General features: G+C 54.3%; 2 protein-coding genes across 2 annotated transcripts; both read right to left on the reverse strand.

Annotated features, from left to right (window-relative positions):
- Positions 1 to 1,074: 1,074 nt before the first annotated feature.
- Positions 1,075 to 9,928, reverse strand: AGMAT (agmatinase). Its single transcript, XM_044452321.1, has 7 exons — positions 9,471 to 9,928; positions 5,559 to 5,761; positions 4,723 to 4,771; positions 3,903 to 4,098; positions 2,313 to 2,492; positions 1,743 to 1,827; positions 1,075 to 1,350 (listed from the first exon to the last, which is right to left on the reverse strand). Exons 1-7 carry the CDS (start codon positions 9,851 to 9,853, stop codon positions 1,277 to 1,279), a joined length of 1,170 nt encoding a protein of 389 aa, XP_044308256.1. The 5' UTR covers positions 9,854 to 9,928; the 3' UTR covers positions 1,075 to 1,276.
- Positions 9,929 to 13,597: 3,669 nt separating this feature from the next.
- Positions 13,598 to 24,924, reverse strand: PINK1 (PTEN induced kinase 1). Its single transcript, XM_044452338.1, has 8 exons — positions 24,703 to 24,924; positions 23,517 to 23,813; positions 21,714 to 21,817; positions 20,455 to 20,637; positions 18,214 to 18,377; positions 17,512 to 17,639; positions 16,305 to 16,541; positions 13,598 to 15,418 (listed from the first exon to the last, which is right to left on the reverse strand). Exons 1-8 carry the CDS (start codon positions 24,823 to 24,825, stop codon positions 15,140 to 15,142), a joined length of 1,515 nt encoding a protein of 504 aa, XP_044308273.1. The 5' UTR covers positions 24,826 to 24,924; the 3' UTR covers positions 13,598 to 15,139.
- Between the last annotated feature and the right edge of the window lie 16 nt (positions 24,925 to 24,940).

Genomic DNA, 24,940 nt, shown 5'->3' on the forward strand with positions numbered 1-24,940 from the left:
GTCCTGAGCTCTTTAGCACTTTGTCGAGTAGAATCAAAACCTAAAACCTGGCCCGGCAGCCAGCTCAGTTCTCCCACCGTTGCTCGAATATGCTGGCCATAAGCAGCTCCCTTTACCAATCAGGGAGCTCTCCTTTTGGGGTCATAAATTTCTCTTCCTTTTTCCATATCCTTCACACTGCATAGGATTAATTGATGGAACTCAGCTGCCAGAAGATGCTTTTTATGACTGTACAGGAGAATCGAGACCTTTGTGGGGCGGAGATCTGCTGAATATCATTTCCTTGGCTCAAGCCACAGGGAAGGGGCATTTCCCTCGCCTGCGCATGGACGAATGACGCATCCCTCGGACTGCTACAGGGACAGGGATGCTGACAGACAGCCGGGGCAAGGAACCTCTTGCAGTCCGTGGCCAAACTCGGCTTCAGAAGAGCTCCGTGGGAGCAGGTTCCTGTGATCAGCAGAGACAGAGTGGAGTCCAGAAGATCAAATGCCAGGCTGCTGCCGCTGCAGGCTCTTCTCTCCAGTAATGCAGCATTGTTTTTCTGTGCTGCCAAATTGTCTCCGACTTAGGTAGCCCTATGAATGAAAGCGCTTCGGAAAGTCCTATCCTCGCCAGCCCCGCTCGGCTCTTCCTAACTCAAGGGCAGCCCATGAAGCCCTGGAAGCTTTGCAGCCTTCCAGAAGGGGTGGGAAAGACAGAAAGCTGGGACACCCCAAATGATGGAACCTCCTGCGAACTCTAAGGTCTCAACCCCCTAAGATAAACCTTGGAATTTTTTCTGGGTCCAGGAAAAGGCTTTTTCTCTGTGCTCTCAACAAACTATGCTGATTAACAAACCGAATTTACTCTATGCTTGGATGTGCTGTCTTATCCATGTCGCCCAGAGAGAGGACAAGTTGGCAGGGGAACGGCATCCAGTGCTATAAACCCACTTCCTGCCTTCCATGCAGAATGGCTACCAAGAGACAAATGAGCACCTTCCTCCCTCTAAGGTCTCAGCAGGAGCCGCACATATACTGTCAAGTTTTTCTCTATGGCAATAAGGACTAGCAACTTCAGTTTCTAAAAACATTCTAGAAAATTATGGTGGCTTTTACTAATACTTTTACTGTCCATGAAAACAGCCACGAACAGTTCCGGCTGTCTTGGTTATTGCACAGAAGGTGGAAAGTTAGTCACATGAATCCAGCTCAAGTGGAAAACGGCGTCTTGATTCTGGGTGGGAATGGCGGAAGGGCCTTTCATCTTGAGATGGAAGCTTCCCTCGCATGGTTTATGTTGTCTTCACTCTGGGGAGGGCGCACAGCATCTCGAATAGCAGGTTTGCTCCCAGGAGGGCCGTGTTGCCTACAAGCAATGGAGTGGAAAAGAAAATGTGCCATGAGCAACCGCTTAAAGGGTCAGGGTGTTTGCCTTCACAAAGCAAGCCGGCCTTTGGAAATGCCAGCCTCTCCCGTGAGCTGAGCTGAGCTGAGCAATGTCTCCTTGCAGTCAACAGACGGGTCCCCCGCCCTCTGTGGCAGCCCCAGGTGCGGGGAAGGGAGCTGGGCACCGTGTTCCGCTTAGGGGAACTGGGTCCAAATCACGCTTGGTTCAGCGTCCTTTCTAAGACGGGGCCAGGGCCAACTTAGTCTCCTGCATTGGAGGGGGGGGGCTCAGTCAAAGATGATCGGAGGAGAGCAACGTTTTGGGGAGCAAGTTCCTGTGTGAGGGAGGAGGCGCATGGCCTGTCCACTTACCAGAAGCATCGTACATGGGAGCCACTTCAACGAGGTCGCCCCCGACAATGTCGAGACCTCGGCAGCCACGGATGATCTCCAGAGCCTGTTTGCATGCAAGGGAAAGCTTGTGGGCTGGAGAGGAACTTTTTCAAGGACCCGCTGGCTTAAGGCCCTGGGAGAAATGCTTGCAGTGATCGGGACAGATTGAAAAGGGCGCGAGTGCCGGCAGCCGGTGCTGCGATGGGTGCTGGGCGGCTTGTGGTAGCCCAGTGGAAGGACATGGGGAGGGTTTTCCGGGGGCCTGACCCCCCCCACGCCAGGCCCTGAGGAGGACACCACCTTCCTGCGCCTCACCCATTTCCCCTCCCCCCGTGGAGAGGGGGGCCAGAGCTCCGATCTGGGCTTGTTTTGCCCCATTGCTAGGCCCCGCTCCCATGGCTTGGGCTCGACCTGGCTCCGTGCCTGGAGACGGGGCACAAGCAGCCCCTGGGGGAGCCTCCCGCCACGCGGCCTTCCCCAGGTGGCGCCCTCCAGATGTGCCGGGCATCTGGCTTCCGGCACCTGCAGCCTGCCTTGCGAGTGCTCTACCTGGGCAGGGCTGAGGCCTGCGATTTCGGGCGTCCCGGTGCCCGGTGCGTAGGCAGGGTCTATTCCGTCGATGTCGAAGCTGATATAAACGGGCTTGTCCCCCATCTGCCTTCTCACTTCTGCCATCAAAGGCGCCAGGGACTTCAGCCAGCAGTCCTGCGCGAGCACCACCCGGAAGCCCTGTTGGGGTGGGAGAAACGGAGGCGGGCGCTTTCGCGTGGAGGATCCAGGGCCAAGGAGCAGCATTTCTGTGGCCAGAGCAGGCGAGCTCCGGCACATCTGCCCCCCACGCCCCCGCCGGAGAGGCAGGGCTTTCGCAAATGCAAGACATGCACGTTGGAGGGGTGTGGCAGCAAAGGCTGTGATCCTGCACATGCTCCCCTGGGAGTAAGTCCTAGTGCGCGTAGCAGCGCTTCACCCGCAAGTATTTCCCTGCCCATCTTTCCCCAAGGATTGGCTCGGGTGCTCGGAGGAGACGCCTAGCTTGAGGCAGGTTTGAAACTCCCCAGCCAAACTTCTCCCTGGATTTGGGGGGTCCTCAGCTACCTGGTCTTGTCCCTCAAGTGGAGCAGAGGCATCCGTAGCACAAGGTTGCATAAAGAAAGGCATGGGAGAGAGCGGGGGGGGGGGGGGACACCTCAGACCAGGAAACCTTTTCCCCTGCATGCTGTACCGCCGGCTTGGACCAGCAGCCGCTCTGCTGGGTCTCAAGGGGTGAAGCGTCTTCTCCAGAACCGGTGGCTTCTCCCTCTTGCCGGAGGAGCCTGGGGTTGCAGCGGTGGCATTTGCAAGCCAAGTGGGCTCCCTCCAGCATCTCTCGATTAGGAACCCCCATCCTGTTTCTGAACACCGTGTACAGAGCACCGCACGAATCGGCCGCCTGCCAAAGCACTCTGCTCATCCGTGCCTGGCCTGACCTTAAAAGTTTGCGCTCTGTGCTGGAAAACACGGCAAAACAACACTGACTGTAGGACGGACTGCAAAACTCCTGCGTGCCTCCATGCAGGGGCGGGCATGGAGAAGAAGAATAGCCCACAGAAAGGATCTCCATGCGGTGCCACGCGCTCTCTCATTGGCCTGGATCGTTTAGCACCTGGGTGGTGCAGTGATTCGGTGTTGGCCTGGGGCCAAAGAACCCTCGGCTCAAGTCGTGACGCTCCCTGGGTGAGCTTGGGCCCGTGGCTGACTCTTAGGCTCACCTGCCTTGCGGGGTTGCTTTGAGGATACAATGGGAAAAGGACCCAGGCTATAAGAGCGAGGGAGCTGCAGGGTCTGAAAGCCGCATCCAGGTGGGACTGAAGTGAGCCATGTTCCCGCCTCGAGCAGAACTCAGGAGGAGCAGCTACCTGGCCCTGAGTCGGCCTTCTCCCCTCCTGGGCCCCGTGGCTCTTGCTTTCCCGCTTCCACTCACTCCCCCTTCTTGCCACCAGCATCGCTTGGGCCACGATGAGGGGCAGGGGGACTACCAGGTTGGTGGTGCAAACCCACAGGGCAGCTGCCAGGGCCCCCCTGCTGGGCTCTGGCCTTCGCCTGTGCCCGGCCTCCCACCCCATGGCCAGCCCCTTGCAGAGGCCGGGCAGCGAGGTTTACCTGGTCCTGGCAGTACTTGTAAGGCTCTGGAGAGTAGGACGAGCCGCGGATTCCAATCTGGACGACCCGCTGGCAGTCCAGCAGCCCCTCCTCCACGCAGCGCCGGAATGGGGTGCCGTGGTAGATCTTCTCCCCCAGCGCCTGCTCGCCGGTGTCGGTGTGGGCGTCCACGTGCACCAGCCCCACAGGGCCATGCCTGGTCGGAGCGGGGCGGGAGAGGCCGCAGAACGCACGGAAGAGCACCGTCACCCAGGGCGCCAGCGGGGCGTCGGCATTTCCCCCAGGGCATCGGAGACGTCGTGGGCGTTAGGCGCACACAACATGTGGGCTGATCTCTCCTCATGGCCACACACGGGGCTTTCCGACCCCCGACCCTCCTTCGTTTTCCTTCTTCCGTTTGGGGACCCCCTTCTGAGCTGCTAATGCCACCCGCTTTGGCGCTCGGCTCTGTCCTGGGGCTTCTGGCAACTGTGCCTCTGAGCAGGGAGGAGCCGCCTCGGGTCCCTGGCTGGGGTGCCCCCAGGAGCCGGTGTGTGAATGCTGAGGCCCCGTGCCAAGCGTGACCACACCAGGGACCCCACAATGGGAGTTGGAGTCCAAGTCCTCAGGGAAGTGTCAGGTTGGGGGGGGGCGACCTTAGTGCCCTTTGCTGCTAGCGCCAACCTGACGCTCTCCCGATATGCTCAGCTACAATGCCCAGGTATATGCAAGGTGCAGATTAGGACCTGGAGCCTGTTGCAAAGCCGCCCTCTTGAGTCTGGCTCACCGCGTTTGCTCGCACCGCCTGTCACCCCCGGTGGCTCTTCTTGCTCCGACTTACTTTCCAGCAACAGCCTGCAGGATCGGGTACGTTATGGTGTGGTCTCCACCTGCAAGAACGAAGAGCATCTAAGTGACAACAGGCCCTTGGTCTCTTCTCCTACTTGGCTCCCTCGGCCTTCCGAGCAAGACTTCCGTCGCTGGAGGGGTCAAACGATGGTAAAACCTAAGAGCCCGGCTGATCAGACCAGGGTCTGTCTTATCCATACTTGCCCAGCTGCACCAAGGCAAAGCCTTCAAGAAAGATACGAACAGGAGAAAATGTCCGCTGGCCAGATCCTAGATAATTCTGCACACCTCCATCTTGTCTCATTCACTCTCCTTTTTTCCAAGCAACGCAATCCCACCTTTCGCAGCCCCCCCAGGACAGGAGTTCCCTTGATATTTTAGCAGCACTGTTTCCAGACTACCAGAGCCGTATTCTGATTCTGTTTGCAGCACTGATTTGTCAAAGGAGAGTGTGATCTTGGCCAAGTTTTCCCTCCAAGTTCCTTTACCACTTACGCCCAGCATGGAAGCTGCCGTTTGCACCTGAAATTTGCAGGTTGAAGTTCCCATTGCATCGCCTGCCACACTCCCCGAGGTCTCTTTCCTGGTCGGGCAATGGCAGCCGGCTGCAGGACACACAGCTCCGCATGTTGCCACATGGCTCAGAATAAACACGGCCAGCTCCTTTATTTTATCTGGGGGTCTCCGTGCCGCCGGCAAAGGTTGCTGTCGGAGCAAGCCATGAAGGAAGACTTCCCCTTCTTGCAGCTCCCCACGGAGGCCCCCACCTGGCTCTCAAGCCCTCCTTTGCGGTCAAAGCCACCGCTGAGCGCTCGGCTCCATCCTCACCCAGTGTGAGGGGTACGCAGCCCCCTGCCGTGATCTTTTGGAAGGCTTCCCGGATCTGTCTGCAGCTGTCTGCCAGGTTATAAAGGTTGACGTTCACATCGCCGATGTCGGCCACCACAAGGGAATGGAACGGGTCTGCCCCAGTGCTTGGGTTGAAGCGCCTCACCATCCCAGACTCGGCACGGATGTGGCGAGGACCGAACCTGGAAGAGAAGACGCTGCTGGTGGTGGCGCTGGTGCACACTTTCATACAATGTGTTAACATCACACATTTCTGCCTGAAGGCCCCATGAGGTCTCGCTGTGAGGAAAGGGGGCCATCTGGCCATCTCCTCCATCTCTGGCAGGTCACACAATAACCCCTGTTTCAGAACCATGTTGAGTGGCCCTTGGGATGTGGGGAAGGCCAGGGCTTTGGGGAGGCCTGGTGCTACCAATAGCTGGGTTTAGGCAACACAGTAACCCACAGGCAAAGACTGAGCACGGGTTGTCTGTGAGCCATGGGTTCTATGAACCCACGTCTGTTAACAAGCCGTGGCTTGCTTACCCTCAGCACCCTTTGAAGAGAACCCATGGTTTGTTGATGGGTTGTGAACTATGGATTGCTCACCATGGTTACCTCATCAGGTTTAGACAACATGAGTAGGGGTTGTCGATGGACAGTGGTGTTGCTGCGATGTAGGATATGGCATTGTCTGAACTTAGCTAACAAACGATGGTGAGCAACCCACGGTTCACAATCCAGAAACATATCACGCATTTTCTTCATGCACTGTCCATGGTTAACAAGCCATGGGTTGTTGGCACAGATGGGTTCAAACTACATGTTGTTGTTTCAGCAACAACCCATGATTCATCAGCAACATGCGTTCAACCACTGATTGTCTGAACCCAGGCACTGCCTGTCTTGGGAAATGTATCTGTTCATTCTGAGTTATTTCTAGCTCAAGTAAGTCAGCTTGTTATAGTATAGCAAAAGGTTCTTATTTCCCTTTGTTAAAAGTTTCTCATCATAGACATTTTGAACATAAAGTGAATTTTCCCATGGTCAGAGTTTGTGGTTGCTGTAAGGTTGAGCTTAACCTCTGGGAAGGTTGGTTCTCTTTGCTTACGTCCCCAGCTCGTTCCCCACTTCCCTTCCCACCCCAATCACTAATTTTTGGGTGGTTTCCAAACTTTTGAGTGAGTTTTGTGCTATTCTAAAATTCCCAGAATGCAGCCACTGAAAACTTACCTGAGATGGAATTCAGCCCTCCAATGCAAAAAGATTAGTTACCTTTGGCTTGGTGGGAATGTTCCTTTTGATTGAAGGCCTTATTTACTGCATTTCTGTTCCACTTTTCAGACAATTTCCAAAGCAGCTCACCGTGGCAATAAAGAAAAGAACTGCACCACCCAGCCAGCCACGTGGCTTCTGCAGAGCACCTTCTTTCGCATGAGCAGAGCCGCCTTGAGAAGCCAGGGTTTGTTCTAGGGCTGTTCATACCCATGGTATCTGTCATCTGAACCCAGCAGGGCTGTTTGACCGTGGGCTGCCAGGAGGGGCTGGAGAGCCCCCGGCCAGAGTGGGGGGAGACCCTGACAAGGACCTGTCCCTGCCTCTCTTCCGCATCTCTTTTCAGCGCTCTCCACTTTGTGCCCCTAAAGGACACAGAGTGTCCCTGAAAAAAGGACCCCGGAGAATGTCCCAAGCTGGTTTGCAACTGTCCTTGTTGGCCCCGCACAACGCACAGGAAAGAATGCCACGCCGCCTTCCCACTTCCAGTTTTCCCCGCTCTGCTGGAACGGGCGCAAGCCTTTCCTGACTCAGCTCTGTAACTCACCGCTGGCTGTGACAGTGAGCGATGGAGGGAGATGTGGGTGAGGGAGCTCGGCAGCAAGCGGCCAAAGGGCAGTCGACCTTCTCCGTGAGCTGCTTGCTTAGCATAACGCGAAGCAGCCTATTTTTAAAAAGGAATTTGCTAGCTGGCCATGCAGGCACTCAAGCGACTGAAGGGGATAGCGGGGTGCTTGGCGAAACATAGAAAGGTGGAGTTGCTCTGCTGCACGGGAGTCGCTGGGAGGGTTCTTTCTGTGTTTGCACGAGCTCAGAAAACGAATTCCATCAGCAGGGGCCTTGCAGAGGAACGAAGGAAAGGGCTGAGCGACCAGCTTCTCGGGGCAAGCGTTAAACATGCATACAAATGGGCTTTGGGCCAGGCAGCTCCCCGCTTGATGGGCCTTTTGCAGGGAAAAGATGGTTGGTTGACTGGGTGGCTGGTGGGCCAGCGGGTAGTTTTCCATTTCTTCTGCCCTCCCAGACAATTGTCAGCCCTTTCTGGCAGAGACGGGAGGCAAGCACCTGGCAGCTTCTCCTTCTCCACCTGATGCTCTCCTTGGCGTGATGTCCTTCCTTGTTATGATTCATAGAATCATAGAAGAGTTGGAAGGGCCCATGAAGGCCATCAAGTCCAACCCCCTGCTGTGGCAGGACACCAAGTCTCACCATCCCACTCAGGTGGCTGCCCAGTTTCACCTTGAATGTCTCCAGTGTGGGAGAGCCCCCCACCTCTCCAGGCAGCTGGTTCCACTGCCGTATTACTTTGACAGTGAGGAAACTATTCCTGATGTCCAGCCTGAACCTGGGTGTTGCAACTTGAACTGATTATTCCTTGTGCTACACTCTGGAATCAGCAAGGAGAGATCTTGACCTTCCTCTTTGTGACAGCCTTTGAGGCACTTATAGAGGGATCTCACATCCCCCTCAGTCTTGTCTTCTCAAGGCCGAACATGCCCAGTTCTCTCAGTCCCTCCTCACAGGGCAGTGTTTCCAAACCCTGGATCATTTTCGTTGCCCTCTGCTGGACCCTTTCTAATTTTCCTGCATCTTTCTTAAATCTTGTTGCCCGGAACTGGACACGGTATTTCCGGTGAGGTCCGACTGGTGAGGAGTACAGAGGAATGACGACTTCTCGTAAATTCCTCGAGTCCTACCTGAGCACCAAATGGCAGCACACCAGGCAATGGCAGCAATCTTGCTCCCTTAGCCACCTGGCAGCTGCTAATCACTGGGGAACATTTTGGAGGAAGGGGGCCTGCCTGAAGGGGACGGCCTCACTGGAGCCAGAACGGAGCAGACGCCTGTGCTAAAGTCCTCGTGCAAACACTAAAGCAGAGTCCAGGCAGCTGCTTCATGCAAAACAGCTGTTCTTTTTATTCTGTGCTGCACACACCATATGGGGACATAACTATATTTCAGTGGGGTTTTTTTACCAGCGATTGTAAAACATAAACAATGAGGGGGAACAAAGCAATCATGAAGCAGTGGCCTTGTAGTTGCATCCTGATTCGTTTTACATGGTGTTGGACTGCTTTTTGGAGGCACTCCCATCCTTTGGCAAACAAACACACGTTGAGGCGAGATTCCGCTGTGTTTTATTGGTGCGTTGCCAGTCATACAGAGGCTGACAGGAGCACAAATGAAGGGAATGCTCTGCCGTGCTGCGGCCAGGGATACGAAAGCTGTCAGTTATGCACGGGAGGGTGTGCTGGTTCTCCTGAAGCAAGAATAGGTCGTTCAAAAACCCCCAAATCCAGGGAGAGTTTTGACTGACAGATTACAGAAGTGGCTGGACATTTGGGCAGCCCCAGGGGTACTTTTGGACTTTGGCACCGAACAAATGCAAAGGCCTGTGGTCTCGAGCAGCGTTAAACCAGCCCGACTGCATTTCTCAGCTTTCCTGCAGAGCCTCCCCAGGTCCTGCTCCAGGCTTGGGCCTTAGTGGGCTTCCACACAACATCCTTTCCTCTCGTCACCTCGTCACCTAGATTCTCACCTGAACCTGGATTTGATCCCTGGCCTCCCTCATGCCAGGTCTCCAATGCACCAGGCAACCTGAACCCCGCCCCCTCGCTAGGAACGAGCCCCACTCACCTGGCCCCAGGGCGGTTGGAAGTTCCCGTGTCCAGAGGGACACCAACGAAAGCCGCGTCCAGGCCGTCGGCAGAGTCCCGGATGGGCAGCCTGAACATGGAACAGATCCCCACCGGCCTGGCCACGAACTCGGCGCTGGGGGGTATGTTGAAGCGGGAATCTGAATTCCAGCGGCGGGGAGGGAGAGCGCCCTGGCCGGCGCCGCTTCTCAAGAACGATCCGCCCGGAGCAGTGCGCTGCGGGGCGAGCGCGCTGCGCTTGGGGAGCCGGGAGGACGCGCGCTGGGAACCCGCCGGGAACACCGCTGCGCCACGAGCCAGGCTGCTTCTGCGCATCTTTGCCCAGAGCAGGGGGCCACACCGGGAGGAAAGAAGGGTCTCCATGCTGCGGCGGAGCCAGGGCGATGTGCAGCCGCCTCCGGTGGCAGGAAAGTGCCCAGACGTGGCGCACCGCGCGCCCTGCCCACAGCTCAAAGGGCAGCGCCGCTGCGCACGGTCTTGCAAGGTCGCTCGCCTGCCTGCCTGCCTGCCTCCTCCCGCGGCTGCCCCGGTTCCGGCCAGCGCTCCAGAGCAAAACCAGCCGCACCTGAATCTCCAAAGCCAGCCACGGATTTTCCCGCACTCTCCAGGGCTCCTGCCTCTCTCTTGCTAGAAAGTTTTTTATGCTAAAACCAAGTTCGTATTATTTAAACAAAAGCAGCCTGGCGATGAATGGAAAAGGCATTTTAAAAGTCCATCTTTCACCAGGGTGGGAGTACAAGCTGGCCCCTATTCAGGCCGTGGCTTGCTAGCTTTTTGGTGTAAGCTGTAAACCCGGTGGAAATGTCTTGCATTTTAAACTGGCAGTGGAGGAAACATCTTAAATAGGAGACATTCTGACTGTAGACTCCTTCCACGTCCAAAGTCAGCAATTTCGAGAGAGCGAGTTTTCACCTGCCAGCTTTTGACGCTCAGCGTTGCTCGTTGTATCATATTTTGTGGTTATGGATTTATATGCCACTTGCTGTCTCTGCAAGTATTCTGCCTAGCACCCAACCTGCACGACTAACTGCAGGGCTCATGTGACACCGACCCAGGAAGGACTGTCCGACATGCCTCTTCTGCAAGGTTTGGGGCTCGTGGGAGGGGTGAGTGTTTTGACAGGACGTCCAGGGCTATGCCAAAGATGCAGCTGCGTACAAAATCTCCAAGCGTCTTGGAAGAGAGCAGCTCACCCTGTCTGCTTTCTACACCCTTCTGCCATTTTACAAGCTTTGTGGCAGTAAAACAGAGGGTGCAAGGTGGACTCCCGATCCTCTTCTTGCTGAAGCAGCTGGGGCGCATGCGGACTGAAATGCCCGCCCCGAAGCAATCCTTTTTCTGCCTTCCCCACTGAGTTCACCTCCCAGGCCGGCCCTGCCATGAGGCAGAGTGAGGCAGCGCTGGGAACGGCTGCAGATTCCTTTGCAGTTTTGCTGTTGTTGTTGTTGTTGTTATTATTATTATTATTACATTTGTATGCTGCCCCTTGCCGAAGCCTCGGGGAGGCTTACAACACAATACAATACAAAAATAACAATATAAAATTAAAATTAATAATATAAAATAAATAAAAATATAAAAGATATAAAAGAAGTTATAAAAGAAACGTTATAAAAGAAAAGAAGTAAAGAAAAGAAGTCACCCTGGCCAGATAAATAAGTAAATATTGTTAACAATTAAAATGACATTTAAATAAAAAGGTCTCCACCTGGCGCCGAAAAACAAATAACGACGGCGCCAGGCGGACCTCTCTGGGGAGCACATTCCATAGATTGGGCGCCACCGCAGAGAAAGCCCTCCTCCGAGTACCTACACTCCTTATTTCTTTCACGGAGGGTTCCCGGAGAAGGGCCTCTCCTGCAGATCTCAAGGGGCGGTCGGGCATATATGGATGTAAGCGCTCCTTCAGGTAACCAGGTCCCAAGCCGTTTAGGGCTTTATAGGTCATAACCAACACCTTGAATTGGGCCCGGACTTCAATGGGAAGCCAGTGAAGCTGTTGGAGGACTGGAGTCATGTGAACATAACACCCCGTCCCCGTCAGCAACCTGGCAGCTCTATTTTGCACCAATTGAAGAGTTCGGACTGTCTTCACGGGAAGCCCCACGTAAAGCGCGTTACAGAAGTCTAGGCGGGAAGTCACCAGCGCATGTGTCACCGTCGCCAGGCAGTCGTACTCCAGGTAGGGGCGCAGCTGATGAATCAGCCGAAGCTGAAGGAAAGCGCTCCTCGCCACCGCTGTCACCCGAGCTTCTAGTGAAAGCTCCGGGTCGAGGAGCACTCCCAGGCTGTGGACCTTGTCCCTAAGAGGGAGTGCAACCCCATTCAGGACCAGGTCAAATCCACCCTCTCCGAAGCCCGATCCGCCAACCAACAGGACCTCCGTCTTGTCTGGATTGAGCTTCAGTTTATTGGCCCTCATCCAGCCCATTACCTCGGCCAGGCACCGGTTCAGCACAGCCACTGCCTCACCTGGATTGGTGGAAAACGAGAGGTAGAGCTGTTCTATGTTGATTTTATCTTGTGAGTTTGTGTCTGTGTTTTTTCCTTAACTTTTGTCAACTGCTCAGAGAACCACGGCTACCGAGTGGTATAAAAGTAAAAGAAATAAAGGGAAGGAGCAGGTGGGGAGGGTAAGAGCCCTGCTGGACGAGACCCAGGGACCACCCAGGCCAGCATTCTGTTCACACAGTGGCCATACAGCCACCTGCAGGATCCCACAAGCAGGGCATGTGGGGGACAGTACCGCCCGCCCATGTCCCCCAGCAGCTGGTATGCAGAGGTACCTGGTACCGAAGGCAGTATGCAGGCAGCTGGCCGCCTCCTCTGTGCGTCTGCCCAGTTCTCCCTGAGGCCATCCTGGTGCAAAGCCTGCGAGCATCAGGATGCATCCCCCCTCCGCCCCCATGGATACCGCAGGGTTTGCGGGGGCAGCCGATGCCAGGCGAGGGGCGAGCGGCCTGTGCTACCTGGGGCCTGCCCTGGCCAGGTGTCGCTCTGCTCAAGGACATCATGTCTCCCAAGGGCTCTGTGGCCCTTAAAGAGAAAGGTGAGCGCAGCAGGTTCCGAGTCTTCCCCACTGCGGTGAGATGCACTGTATTTCCACTTACGCTTTAAGTATTTCTAAATGTGCACCCATACACATTGCACTGCTCACGTGCTCATTGGCTGTCGGTAGCCAAACCACCAAGGTGCACTGCCCTGCGGAGCCCCAGCAGCGGGAGACGCTAGACCCTGGCCAGGGCCAGATTTGCGTCAGTGCCAGATGTTGCGCCCCAGCTCCTGCCAGCCCCACGGAGAGGCGAAGGGCAGCTCCAGGGAGTGGTTTCTCTCAAGGGGGGAAATGTAACACCCCCTGCCGTCTGTCCCCTATGCCCCCGTGACCCACCCCAAGGGATTCCGAGACGCTGGGTGTGTGGTTTGTGAAGCAGGTGGGAGAACTGTCACCTTCCAGACACTATGTGCACCCTAATTAGTTCCCATCATCCCGGGCTACTGCCTTTGCTGGCAGGGGCTGGTGGGTTCATCCCTGCCCGAGCCTTCCTGCCCACGCCGCATAGCTGCTGCCATTGCTTCCTTCTGGATTCTTCTCAGGTGCCTCCTTCGAGCAGGGGTGTTTGGACAAGCAGAGGAAAAAACCCATTTGCCTGGTGAAACAGTAGCCACCCTTGTGCAGAGTCAGTCACGGCCATGTATAATCATCAACACTTCTTACATGTTCTTGGGTCGGCAAAGTTTGGAACGGTATCTCCTGCTGCTTCTGTTCCAAAGGCGGTGGGGAAGGAGAGGCAGAGATCAACGCTAGAACACTATGGACCACGGGGAAACTTCCATTATCCCCTCTGAGATCTGAGATCTCAGCAGGCTTTGTCCTGCTCAGCCTTAAGGGCCAGAAGCTTGGGTCCTCTCCTAAAACAGAAGTTTAGATGCTCAGGAGGGTTGCGTTGTGTACCTGGTGCTTAAAGCCCATGCAGACTCTTTGAAGAACACTCACCTTCCCCCCCCCCCTCCACACACCTATACTAATCTGAGTGGCAACTGAGAAATGTACAAGCCCTTACTTGTTCAAAATAAAGGAAAAAGCAAGCAAGCAAATACGCTGCAGGGTTCTAAGCAATACACATTTTATTGCACCAAAAGGGGAAAGAGTTTACCCAAGAAACACCTCACTGCTCACAGCTACAAAGTCTAACAAAAGTAATTAAGCCTGCTCCAAAACAACTCTTCTGTAGAACATTAACATTTTCTTACTCTCCAGAATGAGGGAGGGCACACCTACGGTGCCACGCCGTGCACGCTTGAGAGAGAAGACCTACAACTCCAGGTATGGCCCAGCCTTCAGCTGCAGGCCTTCATCCCATCTGAACTTCCCTAGGACTGTACCTTGAGCTCGACAATTTCTCTCAGGACAGAGCTCCCTGCCTCTTTCCACTTTCTTCCTCCTCAGCATCATCCTAAAGAGGAAATAATCCATCACCTCCAACAGAGAAGTGCAATGTTCTTGGGATGTGATGTGACAAGCCCCTTCCGTAACAGGCTGCTGGCCTCCCGCCCCTTTTCAGCCTTAGTGTGGAAAGGCAGCCTCAGAGAACTCCGTGGCTGCTCATCAGACTTCAACTGTGTGGAGCAGCCTGTTAAATACACTCGAATCAAAAGTGGCCTTAAACTGTGTCGAGTGTGCGCGCGCACATGGACCAAACAGTCGTTTCTGGAAAGGGGAGGAAGGATCACACCCCACGTAGCTTCCAGACCTTCTGACACTGTTCCGTTGTGAACAGAATTCACACGTACAACAGCAGGAGGAGTCCTGATACATGGGCAGACCGGATGCCCTGCTCATGAGTAGGCGGGTCAACATCCGCCAAAATGGATGCCACCCGCAGAGGGCGAGGAGGGCTCCGGAACCCCAGGGGAGATTTTTCAGCCTGCACTTCTGCTACAGCCCCGCGAGAGCGAGAGCGAGAGCGAGAGCAAGGAGCTGTGCTTGCTGGGAAAGGCCCCATTCCATATCGGAGGCAGGGACCCCCACCAACCATCTGTAAAGGAATGCCACACCCACCCATGAGCTGGCTTCGGAGCCCTTCCCAGGGGCATGCCCAAGGACTGTTTTGGTGCCTGGGGAATCGAGACTCCTCGTTTAAACATTACATATATTTAAAATATTCAAACCCAGAAGGTGGTACTGGCTGCAGGGGGCACCCCATGTGCCATGGAGGCTCTGCAGGAAAACGCTGGCAGATGCCTGAGCAGAGAAGAAACAAACAGCTCTGTTTCGCCACTAATTCTTTTTGAATGAGGAAAGGGGGGGGGGGGGGGCTGCAAAGGTTTATATTCTCCACCTTGTGCAGCAGGGCACCTCCAGGTACAGAGAACTTCCTTCCTGGGAAGGAGGAGGGCAGCTGCAGCGACTCTCCAGTCTGAAGGCAGCACCAGGGGACAAAAGCAACCCAGGTGTCCTTGGAGGATGAACATAGTGAGCACACTGAGGATTTTTCCAGCCAACTCAAACGCGATCACCTTTGCACCTGCAGGTCCCACATTTTGGAAAGTGCTTCTTACCTAAGGTGTGTCTAGGCTGGCAGGGGTGGGGGGAGCTTAGCCTGGCAGGCGCTGTTAGTGAATTATCTGAGAAAAGTGAGGCCACGGCCACTAGCACAGCCGGGCCTGCTCCGGCGCTGCACTCGTCCAAGCGCGGAGCAGAGCCGCTGCTTCACGCAGCTCTTCGTATTCCAGGCTGGCCAAGAAGCACCTCTTCAGCCTCGCCTCAACCCTGCTCCCGCCTCCACGTCGGTCCAGCAGCAAGGCAGCGGCAGACTGGTGCAGCAGCCAGGCGACCAACCTGTCAGCTTGGGGGTCCTTCAGAGCAGGCATGCTGCTGCCCCACAGGCTCAGGTGGAGGACGTTGGCTGCCACCCGGGCCGAGAGCCTCTGAAAGGGGAGGAGACGGAGGAGTCACAGACTAGCTGCAGCTGTCAGACAGGCAGTCATTTCCGGCGTGTGCTTCCCTCATCCCTGCTCACCAACGCTTTCCATTCTGGATCAGGTTTGTTCAGCCTGGCCGCCTCTACGTATTTCAGCTGCAACACCTATCATTCTGAGTAAGCCTTATCCCATCTGGAGGCCACCAGGTTGAGGAAAGCTGATGTAGGGAAGGCCAGAGGTGCACGTGAAGCTTGCATGAGGTGACCTTGCCAATACTTCGAATGCCGTTTACGTTCAATATGCTTGCTGTGCCTTATTGCATTCTCTGGGGTTTCACATTTTAGGGAATCATAGCTCAAGGGGAAGGCAACTGCTAACTAAATGTAGGGATGCCTCCAGTGCTCCCTGTCGCTTCCAGTTTAGAAAAACAGACCGGGTCAGTGGTGATGGGAAAAGCCCAGGACAGCCATGGCCGCACATTGGGGACAATTCTGGGCTCAGCGGAAGATTTGTCTGGCCTGATCGAAGGCAACTTCTCGTGGTCCTAGATCTTCCGAACTGCTGGAAATCAGAGCAGGGGGCATGCAGACAAGAGGTGAATCCAGCACGCAGTCGCAGTGAGGGGGGGGGGTGTCCTCAGATTCATCTCAGCCACCCGTGTGGATCGGCTGGCCGTCTATTCTGCCTGAATGGGATTTGTGTGACAGCCCCAAGCCTGCATATTCTTAGATCAGCCCAGGCAGGTCCAATGAACACTAGTGCCAGGTCTGTATTCATGGGGATGGAAGTCCAGCCCTGCTGACACAGGTCTTAGGGCAGGTCAGAGAGCCTCTGCGGGCTTCTCGACTGGCCTTCCCACCGCTGACCCTGGGGAAAGGAGAGTCGCCCTCACCTTGGCGGGGTCCCGCTGCAGCAGCATCCGAACCAGTGTCTTCACTTGCTGGGGCACAGCCTTCGGCAAGGGTGGAAGGTCCTCTTCTCTGTAGTGCCTGCTTTCCAGAGCTGCTCCTCCTTTGCTGTAGAAAGGGTTGCAGGTGCCAAGAATCTCATAGGCGATGGCTCCGACTGCCCACGCGTCCGCCTTGGCGTAATCTATCACCACGCCTGGGCCTGGGGTTGCAGACGCCACCTGTGGAGAGGAAGGGCCGGGCAAAACATTACCAAAAGGCCCCTCCGGCAAGGCAAACTGCACTAACACCCAGGTGTCCCAAACTGTCAGCTGAGGAGGGAGAGCACATGGCTCCATCGTGACTACAACTCCCCAGCTACTGGCCAGTTTCTGGGCAGAATTTGACATGCTGGTTGTGCCCATGAAGGGCTGCAATGGTTAGGACCAAGCTACCACGTCCTAAGACCTGCTCTCGCCTAAGAGAGGCTCCTGTTTTGAGAACGCCAGGATCCGGGGGTGCCGGGGGACAGGGCCTTTCAGAGCTGCCCCTGGCCATGCAATTCCAGGCCGAGGAGGCTGGTTCACTCTCTTTTTGGACTGGCGGGCAAAGGCCACCATTCGAATGACGCTCTGGTGGGCAAGCAGGTCTGCAGGCTTGGAAGCTATTTTGACTCACAGCTTGTTGTTCATGATTGTAAGCTGCCCTGTGTGATGTTTTATTTATTTAGGGTATTTTTATCCCGTCCTATACAAGTAGTTGTTTCAGGACGGCTTACAATAATAAGCTGTTTTTGATAGGAAGGCAGGGCACAAGTCAAATAAACAGGAGGAATTTAATTCCTTCTTCCACTGCTGCAGCCCTGTGGAAAGTCAGTCTCTCCTCTCAAGCCGTTTGATGGCAGTGGGGCATCCTCCACAGGCGCAGGAGGGCGGGGAAGCTTTAAAGCCCTGCTTCAGCACACCAAGGCCAGATACTTGAGCAACACGACAGGGGAATTTTGCAAACTGTTTGTTTCTGCCTCGGCAGTGACAGGCTGGCATCTGATGCTCCCGAGCCTGGCGGGATGCAGGATTAGAGGGACCCTTGGCTGGATCCCGCAGGCGGTTCTGCTTGCAACGGGATCTAGCCCGGTCCTCCCGTAGGAGCCCGAGTGTTAGCACAGCCGGCAGAAGTGCTGCTGCTTCGGAAAGAAAGCGAGGCCTGCCGTACCTCTGGTGCCATGAGGCAACTGTTGCCGCCACGATCCACGTACCAGCTGGTGAAAGGCAGCTTCAAGCCAATCTTTTCGTCAGCCAAACAGCAGCCAAAATCTGTGATGACCAGTCCAGGACATCCAGCTGCAAAGGGTGGAAAGGGACAGCGAGATTTCAAGCAGAGGTCGAAGCATCTGGGAAACGAGTCTGTGCCTTAATTTTAATGGGCTGCAACTCTCGGGAAGGGCCAACTGAAATGGGATGCCATGAGATGCCTCACACAGTGAGGACGTGTGTGGGAGACCCTTTCCTAAAAGGCTGCAGCCAGAGGGCATATAGTTATTAAATTTGTGTCTCTTGATTAAGGCAATGTCCGAGGCAGCTAAAAGTACTAGAATACAACTAATTATCTCTACGTAATTTCCTTTTTGCAACTGCAACCCGCAATCCACCCATCTAAAGAAACAAGCTGCTGCAGCCAGTCAGCCTGAAGCGCACGAGGCTGCCTTTGCCTGCCCCCTGAAGGGCAATGCAGATCCAGCAAGCTGGGACCACAAGGCGAGTCTCCGCATTGTCAGCATGGCCCACATAGGGCATCGCACAGGGTGGCCACAGCCGCCCCCACGGCCCCCCTCCCCTGCGCAGCCCCTCCCTCTCTGCGATGCCTGCAGCGCGTGCTCTGCCTCCCTTGCCCAGCTGCCCAGGACGCTCCACATACCGGAGTCAAACTCGACGAGGACGTTGTCGGACTTCAAATCCCTGTGGGCCACCCCGTGCCGGACAAGATGGTCCACCCCTTCCAGCAACTGCAGGATCATCATGGCTCCCAGATCATGACTGGGACTCTTCTGGCGGAGGTACTGGCGGAGCGTGCATGGATAGCTGAAAGGCGACCAAGGAGGTGGCAGTTCATTAATGCGAGTTCTTTCACTCCAGTGCCAAAACTGGCACCTGGATGGGAAAAGGTCCTTCCAGTCCCTTTTATAACGTGGCGCCTAAGATCAGCTCCAGCCAGAGAAGGGCACCTCTCCACACAAGCCCCTTCCCGTCATGACCCAGGTTAGCAGCACTGCCCTGGACACTTACCTTGGAAGGAGAGGGGTCGAATTAATCAGAAGGAATCAGGTTCGGGGACTGTGTAAAGCAGCTTTACCCAACCTGGCACCTTCCAGAGAGGTTGAACAACAACTCCCGTCATCCCCACTCTGCAGGGCCAGGTTGCGGCAGGCTAATAGATAATAGAAGAGCACAGCTAACAATGGGAGCAGGTTGCAAAGAGAATCCCAACTGCCAGAATGACCAGCGCTTTCAGAGCGAGCCCCCTGTTCCCCGAGACCTGTCCAAGGTGCTGAAGGACCCGCCCCTGTCACTTCAGCTCTCGGCTTCTGGAAGGGCGCTGGAGCAAGCACGAGTGGCCGCAGGGGACTGCTGCCTAGCCTGCTTCCTCCAGACCCACTGTGGCCTCCTCCTCACCAGGACCGGACACCACGTGGAGGCAATTCCTCACAACCAGAGCTTCCCCGTGTTCTCCACTTTCCTCTCTCCCCTGTCCCTCTTCTTTTAATACACTCACCTAATTCTCATGGCTTAAAAACCACACAGGCATCAACTGAAAAAAGCTTATGGGTGAGAGGTGTCCTTTTTGTACTCTGGGTAGATGCCAGGATCGCTGGATGGCAAAACGGGACAGGGCTCCTGCACCCAGAAGGAATTCTCAGGAGATGCAGTTTCTCATGCAAGCTTCATCGGCTGAAATCCCCTCTGTGAAAAGTGCGGGCTACTGCCCTCTTTCCCACCTGAGCACCTAAATGTCTCATCCCCCTGCTCTCCGCCCGTCTGTTCCTTGGTGATCTGGCCCTTTTCCTGACCCTGCCAAGTGGACATTTCTACACAACTCCAACCCTTAACCAGAAGCACATCCCATCCGTAATTAGAGCAAAGTCTGGGCAGTGGAACACATCTCTGTGTGCTTGATAGACATTCGAGCGCAACACTCTATTCAGAAAAGTATCCCATGGAAGGATGTGAAGATCAGCTGGAATCCGGGTCTCTTGCACTCGTCACACTGCTTTCCTATGCTTGGCCCTGGCCAGGAAGGGAGCCAAACGGGGATGAAGTCCGCAAAGGCTCGGTCAGGCGAGTGCCATCTTTGTGAGAGTGCTCAAGTACGCGATTCTTTGCACCAAGCACCCAAAGATCGCAAGTCACACGCTTGGGAGCAGAACTTCCCTCGCGCGAACCTCCTGGTGAAAGCAAACACCTGGCGCAAGGTGGACACAGGGCAGAGAGAAAGGGGGGCTTGAGTCCAGGGATCTGAGGAAATCCAAAAGAAAGTCACCTTCAAACAGGATTCCTTACTCATCCCTAATCCCACGTGACTTTGCGAGACGTATTCAAAGCATGGGAGGCCCACCTGTGACCGTCCAGATGGTTTGGCTGACAACACTCATCAGCACTGCCCACAGGCAGGTGGTTGTAGGTTAAAATACCTGGAGGGCCACAAGTTGCCCATCCCTGCTCTCAAGTTAGCCTGTCCAGGATTGCAACCTTAGCGATTCAGAACCTGAGTTGCCTTAGCAGCAGTGAGCAAATGAAAGGCAAGCCGACAGCCTGGAGCCACTCTGACACAGGTGGGCAAGCTGCAGCTGCTCCCTACGCAGCCGCACCTGCACCTCCCCAGCGCCCATCGGACAGGCGGCAGGGCCACCTTCGGCCACTGTTCTAGTGCTGCAAGTCGTGGTGTGGAAGAAGCAGTGGGGATGGAACGGCTCGGTGGAGTGGGCTGCTCTCCCCTCTCCCCAACCCTGCCCAACCCCAAGGCAGCTGGGAGCATTCCTTCCCCACGGCTAGCGGCTTGCGGCAGCCAAATCTAGTGTTTTTGGAGGTCGTTTAAACCCCCGAAGGCTGGCAGCGCACTCGCAGGCAGGACGACCGAGCCATCGCACTGCTCGTGACTTACTTCTTCATCACCAGGAACAGCGTGCGGCTGTGCCCAATTCCAGAGGGATTCAGGGTGGAGGGCAACACATCCGGATAGTCCGCCATGGCACCAGGGAGCAGCGGGACGTGCGATGTGAATGCTCGGATCACCTGGATCACATTTGGGTGAGGTTTCAGCCTCTTCCTCCCAAAGACAGGCTTCCTGTTCCAAAACAGTCCAGGACCATTAGTTGCCACTTAGCACTTGTTTTCCTTCGCGAAGTGCACTTCCCGTCCACCTGGCATTTGCTCTCACAGCCTCCCCGTGCTTGTTAAGTGCCTTGCTTTAGATAGGGAAATGGGAGCAGGGAGTTTGAGTTTGCCAAGATCGTGCAGAGAGGGTGGAGGCAGCGGAGGCCCAAACCCCGTTCTTCCAGAGCCAAGTTGCCACTGTGGACTACCCTGCCCCCTGTTTAGGGCTGAGGAACAGCCATCCCTCCCGCTTTCCTGTCGGTTCCCTTCCTCCTCATCTTGTCCAATTCCCTGGCTCACTTTCTGGAATGGAAAAGAAACGGCAAAAGAAACAAACCTGATTCACCTCCAAATCTGAAATAGAAACCTGTTTCTAATGAAAGTTTTGCACAAAGTGCTGCTGTATCACGAGGAAAGATTTCCAGAAATCTCTGACCTTTCTTTTGAATCCCTGGCTCTAATCAGATTTAATGGTACACTGCTAAAAGGCATGTAGGCTGCCTGACCAAAGGTTTGGAATTACACTCTTGGGAAGCAGAAAGACTCTATTTATAATTTCAAATAATGGGTTGGATCCAGACTTAGAGTAGATCCACTGAAATGAAGTTAGTCATGACCGACAGAAGTCCACTGATTTCAGAGGGTCTATTCCAAGTATGATTAAGTCTTGATCCAACATTGTTTTCATTGTTAGAGCAACAAATGAGCAAATACTCTTCTTGGGTGCAGAGAATTCTTGGACATTCTGGGCCAAAGCAATCATTTTGCCAGAACCTGGAAACTGGATTGAAATGGCTGATGTAAATTAGACTGTTCCTGTGACTTTAGACCAATCTATGCTGCAGTGAGGCTGTTAATATTAATACTACTATTAACATTATGAGTCTTGCCTCTATTCCACCATACGTGCCGGTTGCCTTGCAGTTCCACAGCGGCAACGGAGACCGGCCACTGCCCGAAGAAGTGAAACACAGTTACCTGCACTAAAGATGCCATCCAGTGCAAGCCCCAGCATGCACCAAGTTCATCACAATTAGCAAGTCGTACCTGGGGCAAGCGATTGCTCCAAATTCTCCCGAGAAGGCAGAGCCAGCGGCTGGAACAAGCTCTTGGGACATGTTGCTGAGGATGCCTTCGCTTGAAGACCCAGCCTGCAAGAGCCATTGCAAAGAAAATCATTCATTTTCCTTGGGTTCAGATCTAAGCGCTATGTGAAGAGTGCAGCCCCAGTTAGCCAGTAAGGCTGAGTCCTCCACACACGTAGCTGAAAGCAAGGCCCACTGGACTCACTTATGAGTAGCTACGCCTAGAATTGTTCTGTGGATGACTGATGGGCGAAATCTGGACTGCAGCCGGGAGTGGGCGGCAGGTGACGAATCACCCATCACTTCCACAGTTCTGTGGGTCTGCCCTGCCCAGGGTAAGAAGTGTGCCAGGACAGACTTACCTGTCCCAGCCCACACAGGAGAACAGAATTAATTACCCCAGTTCTAGGCCGGTTGCAAATGTGCAAGACCAATCCCGGGGCTTCCTTAGCAGACTAAAGGCTTTTGGATCCAACAGATTCAAAACTGCCTCTTTCCTGCCAGTACAACGGCCTGCTTTGGGCCTAGTGCCAGAAGAGAAGCACCTCTGTTTCAGCTAGCCCCTTCTCAGATGGCAGTCTGAGTGGATGAAGATCAGACGGCTGATCCCTTGATCAACCTCACTTCCTAAATAGCTTTTGCCAAGCTTGAATGTATCAGAGTCGAACCTGCAACTCACAACATGGGAACAACTTTTTAAATTCAATTTATTTATTTCGACATTTCCACCCTGCTTGTTTTTATGAAACAAATGGAAGGCAGCATATAAACGTTTCATAAAATGCCTAAACACAGCAAATAAAAGACATCCAACAGCTGAGATCAATATTCTGCACTGAATGGGTCTCGGTGTGTCCCAAAATATTATTCAATGTTCTCTTTCAGCACAGCTCACCTATTTCCTCCACCACTCTTCCAACTGTCTTATAAAGAAGCCCAGTAATAACAGTAATTTGAAGGCAGGACAGTGCCCAGGAAAGGAAATATTAGGTGAATTTTCAGGTTAAACAGCAGGAAGGCTTTTAATGAGGCCAATGTTCTCATGGAAGGTCGCCTCGAATGAGGGTATATTGCAGGACAGTGCTGATTTTAGCTTAATGCGCTTTTCTTCCTGTCTCAGTGTCATCTGTGAAAACCTCAGACTGCCCCTAAAAGAACGTGCAGGGGACTTAGGATTCTGCATCCCAGAGTTAGGAGGGAACCTGAACGAGCACACGGGAAGGGGGACACGCGCATGTGCAAAGGACTTGTTTACAAAGCGCCTGTTGCGGCTTTTGACCACTGTTAGCACCAGATGAATCAGGCAAGGCTATTTTTTTGCATTCGGTCGGTCTGTTGCTTACATTCTTATTCTCCTACAGGAGCAGACCGCTTCTTTCAGAAAAACAATGACGCCACAAAGTTGTATCCTCCCCAGGGCAAATTTTAGGCAGATGTCCATTATCGTTCTACCAGCTGCTCATTAACAACCCCAGGTTTTCCAGTGCAGTTTCCTGCAAAACCTTAAATATGTAAACATGTTATTCCAGCTTCTTGGAAAACCAGGTGTAGGCAACCTGACATAATCCAGATGTTTGGGATTAACATAAGAATGTTGGAAGCCCCTGGTGCCTCTAAGCTAGTAGCCTCAATGCTGACTGCCAGCAATGAATACACCTCCTGACTACAATGACCATAAACCCCAGCCTGTGTCACCCATGGGCAGGAATTCTGCAAGTTCTAGCCCAAAGCTCCTGGAGGGCAACCTGTAAGATTGGGTCCTCACCGAAATATTCCACATCATCTTGATGGCCAGCGGGAAGCCAGCTCTCCAGGAACCTTCTTGATAAGATCCTTTTGATGTGTCTTGGATGTCTGAATCACCACCTGGAGCAGAATGTCTGGCCTGGGACTCCAAGCTTGCTTTGTGATGGGTGGCGAATGGAACGGTTGCTTCATACACAGCGGCACTACAGCCCTTGGCAATGGGTTGGCCAATGGAGTACTCTTCCAGTTTGAAGCCTTGCTGGCGGAATAAGCCCAGAGACTCTTTTTGGGGTTTATTCCTCTGGATAAATATTGTCTGAAGATGAAAAGAGAAACAAAATACAGTACACAATGTTACTTTTATAATTAGCAGGTATTCCACCTGCTGCGAAGAGGGCTGCAGGACCCCTTCCACTAGTTCTGCTGAGACACCAGCCCTATTTGGTTCTCCTGTTCAAGTGTTTCCAAACTGAACTTCCACTGTTCAAGTGTTTCCACATAATAGTATTTCCACATAATGAACGTTGTAATTCATTAAGAACTGCTGCCTGAATTTGCTTGTTTTCCTCTTCCCTCCTCATCTTTTCCTTTTCATCTTGTACCTTTTAGAGTGTAACCCTAACTGTAATTGCCTTGTTTATTATTGAGCAGGATAAACAGGTGTGTCTTCCATTAATTTATCCAAACCTTTGTATAAACCACCTATGCTGAGCATCACACCTTGTGGCATGAACTTCCTAGGTTTAACTGCTGTGTGTGAAGAAATCCTCACTTTTCCCCATCCAGAATTACTGCCAATCTCACTAGCTGCTACCACTCTAAAAGCAGCAGAGGAAATGATCTTGTCACACCATTCGTAGTTCTGTATCACTTTATCACATCACTAGTAGGCCCAACAATGGCTCTCTGCTCGCAGTGGCCAATACACCGACTTAAGGACCTTCAGAAGCATTGGGCTAAAGGCCCCATCATCCCCAACCGCCATGGCGGCAGCCCAACACATTTGGAGGGTCAACAGATTGCCCCAGGTGAGAAACCCTCCTCAGCAGATGCGGAAAAACGCCTGCGCGCCCGTCGCCACGGCAACGCGTCCTAGTCCACCGAACGGCCACCTTGCCCGCCGTCGCCACGGCAACGCGGCCTAGTCCACCGAACGGCCACCCTGCCCGCCGTCGCCACGGCAACGCGGCCTAGTCCGCCCGCACCTGGATGTCCTTGCAAGCCTCGGTCGCCTGCCTCTGTTCGGCTAGCGCCGGCTCCAGCAGCGCCAAGCCCAGGCTGAAGGCCAGGCCGAGGCGGCGGGGACCGAAGGGCACCCGTGGCGCCATCTGCCGGAAGAGCAGCAGGCCCGGCGACGGCGGCCCCCTCGTCAGGCCTAGTCGGGCCGCGGCGTCGCGTAGGAAGCCTGGCCGAGGCGGCGGCGGCGGCGGCGGCGGGCGCAGG

Source organism: Varanus komodoensis, unplaced genomic scaffold (assembly GCF_004798865.1).
Source record: "Varanus komodoensis strain SLA01 unplaced genomic scaffold, ASM479886v1 scaffold71, whole genome shotgun sequence".
Lineage (NCBI taxonomy): Eukaryota > Metazoa > Chordata > Lepidosauria > Squamata > Varanidae > Varanus > Varanus komodoensis.

Coding starts and splice junctions, on each gene's coding strand:
- AGMAT (XM_044452321.1), bottom strand. CDS start 9,853: ATGGAGACCCTTCTTTCCTCCCGGTGTGGCCCCCTGCTCTGGGCAAAG. Junction 4,772..5,558: donor CTGCGTACCCCTCACACTGG/GTGAGGATGGAG, acceptor TCGTTCTTGCAG/GTGGAGACCACACCATAACG. Junction 1,351..1,742: donor TCCCATGTACGATGCTTCTG/GTAAGTGGACAG, acceptor CATTGCTTGTAG/GCAACACGGCCCTCCTGGGA.
- PINK1 (XM_044452338.1), bottom strand. CDS start 24,825: ATGGCGCCACGGGTGCCCTTCGGTCCCCGCCGCCTCGGCCTGGCCTTC. Junction 23,814..24,702: donor AGGCTTGCAAGGACATCCAG/GTGCGGGCGGAC, acceptor TTTCATCTTCAG/ACAATATTTATCCAGAGGAA. Junction 20,638..21,713: donor GGAGCAATCGCTTGCCCCAG/GTACGACTTGCT, acceptor GTTTTGGAACAG/GAAGCCTGTCTTTGGGAGGA.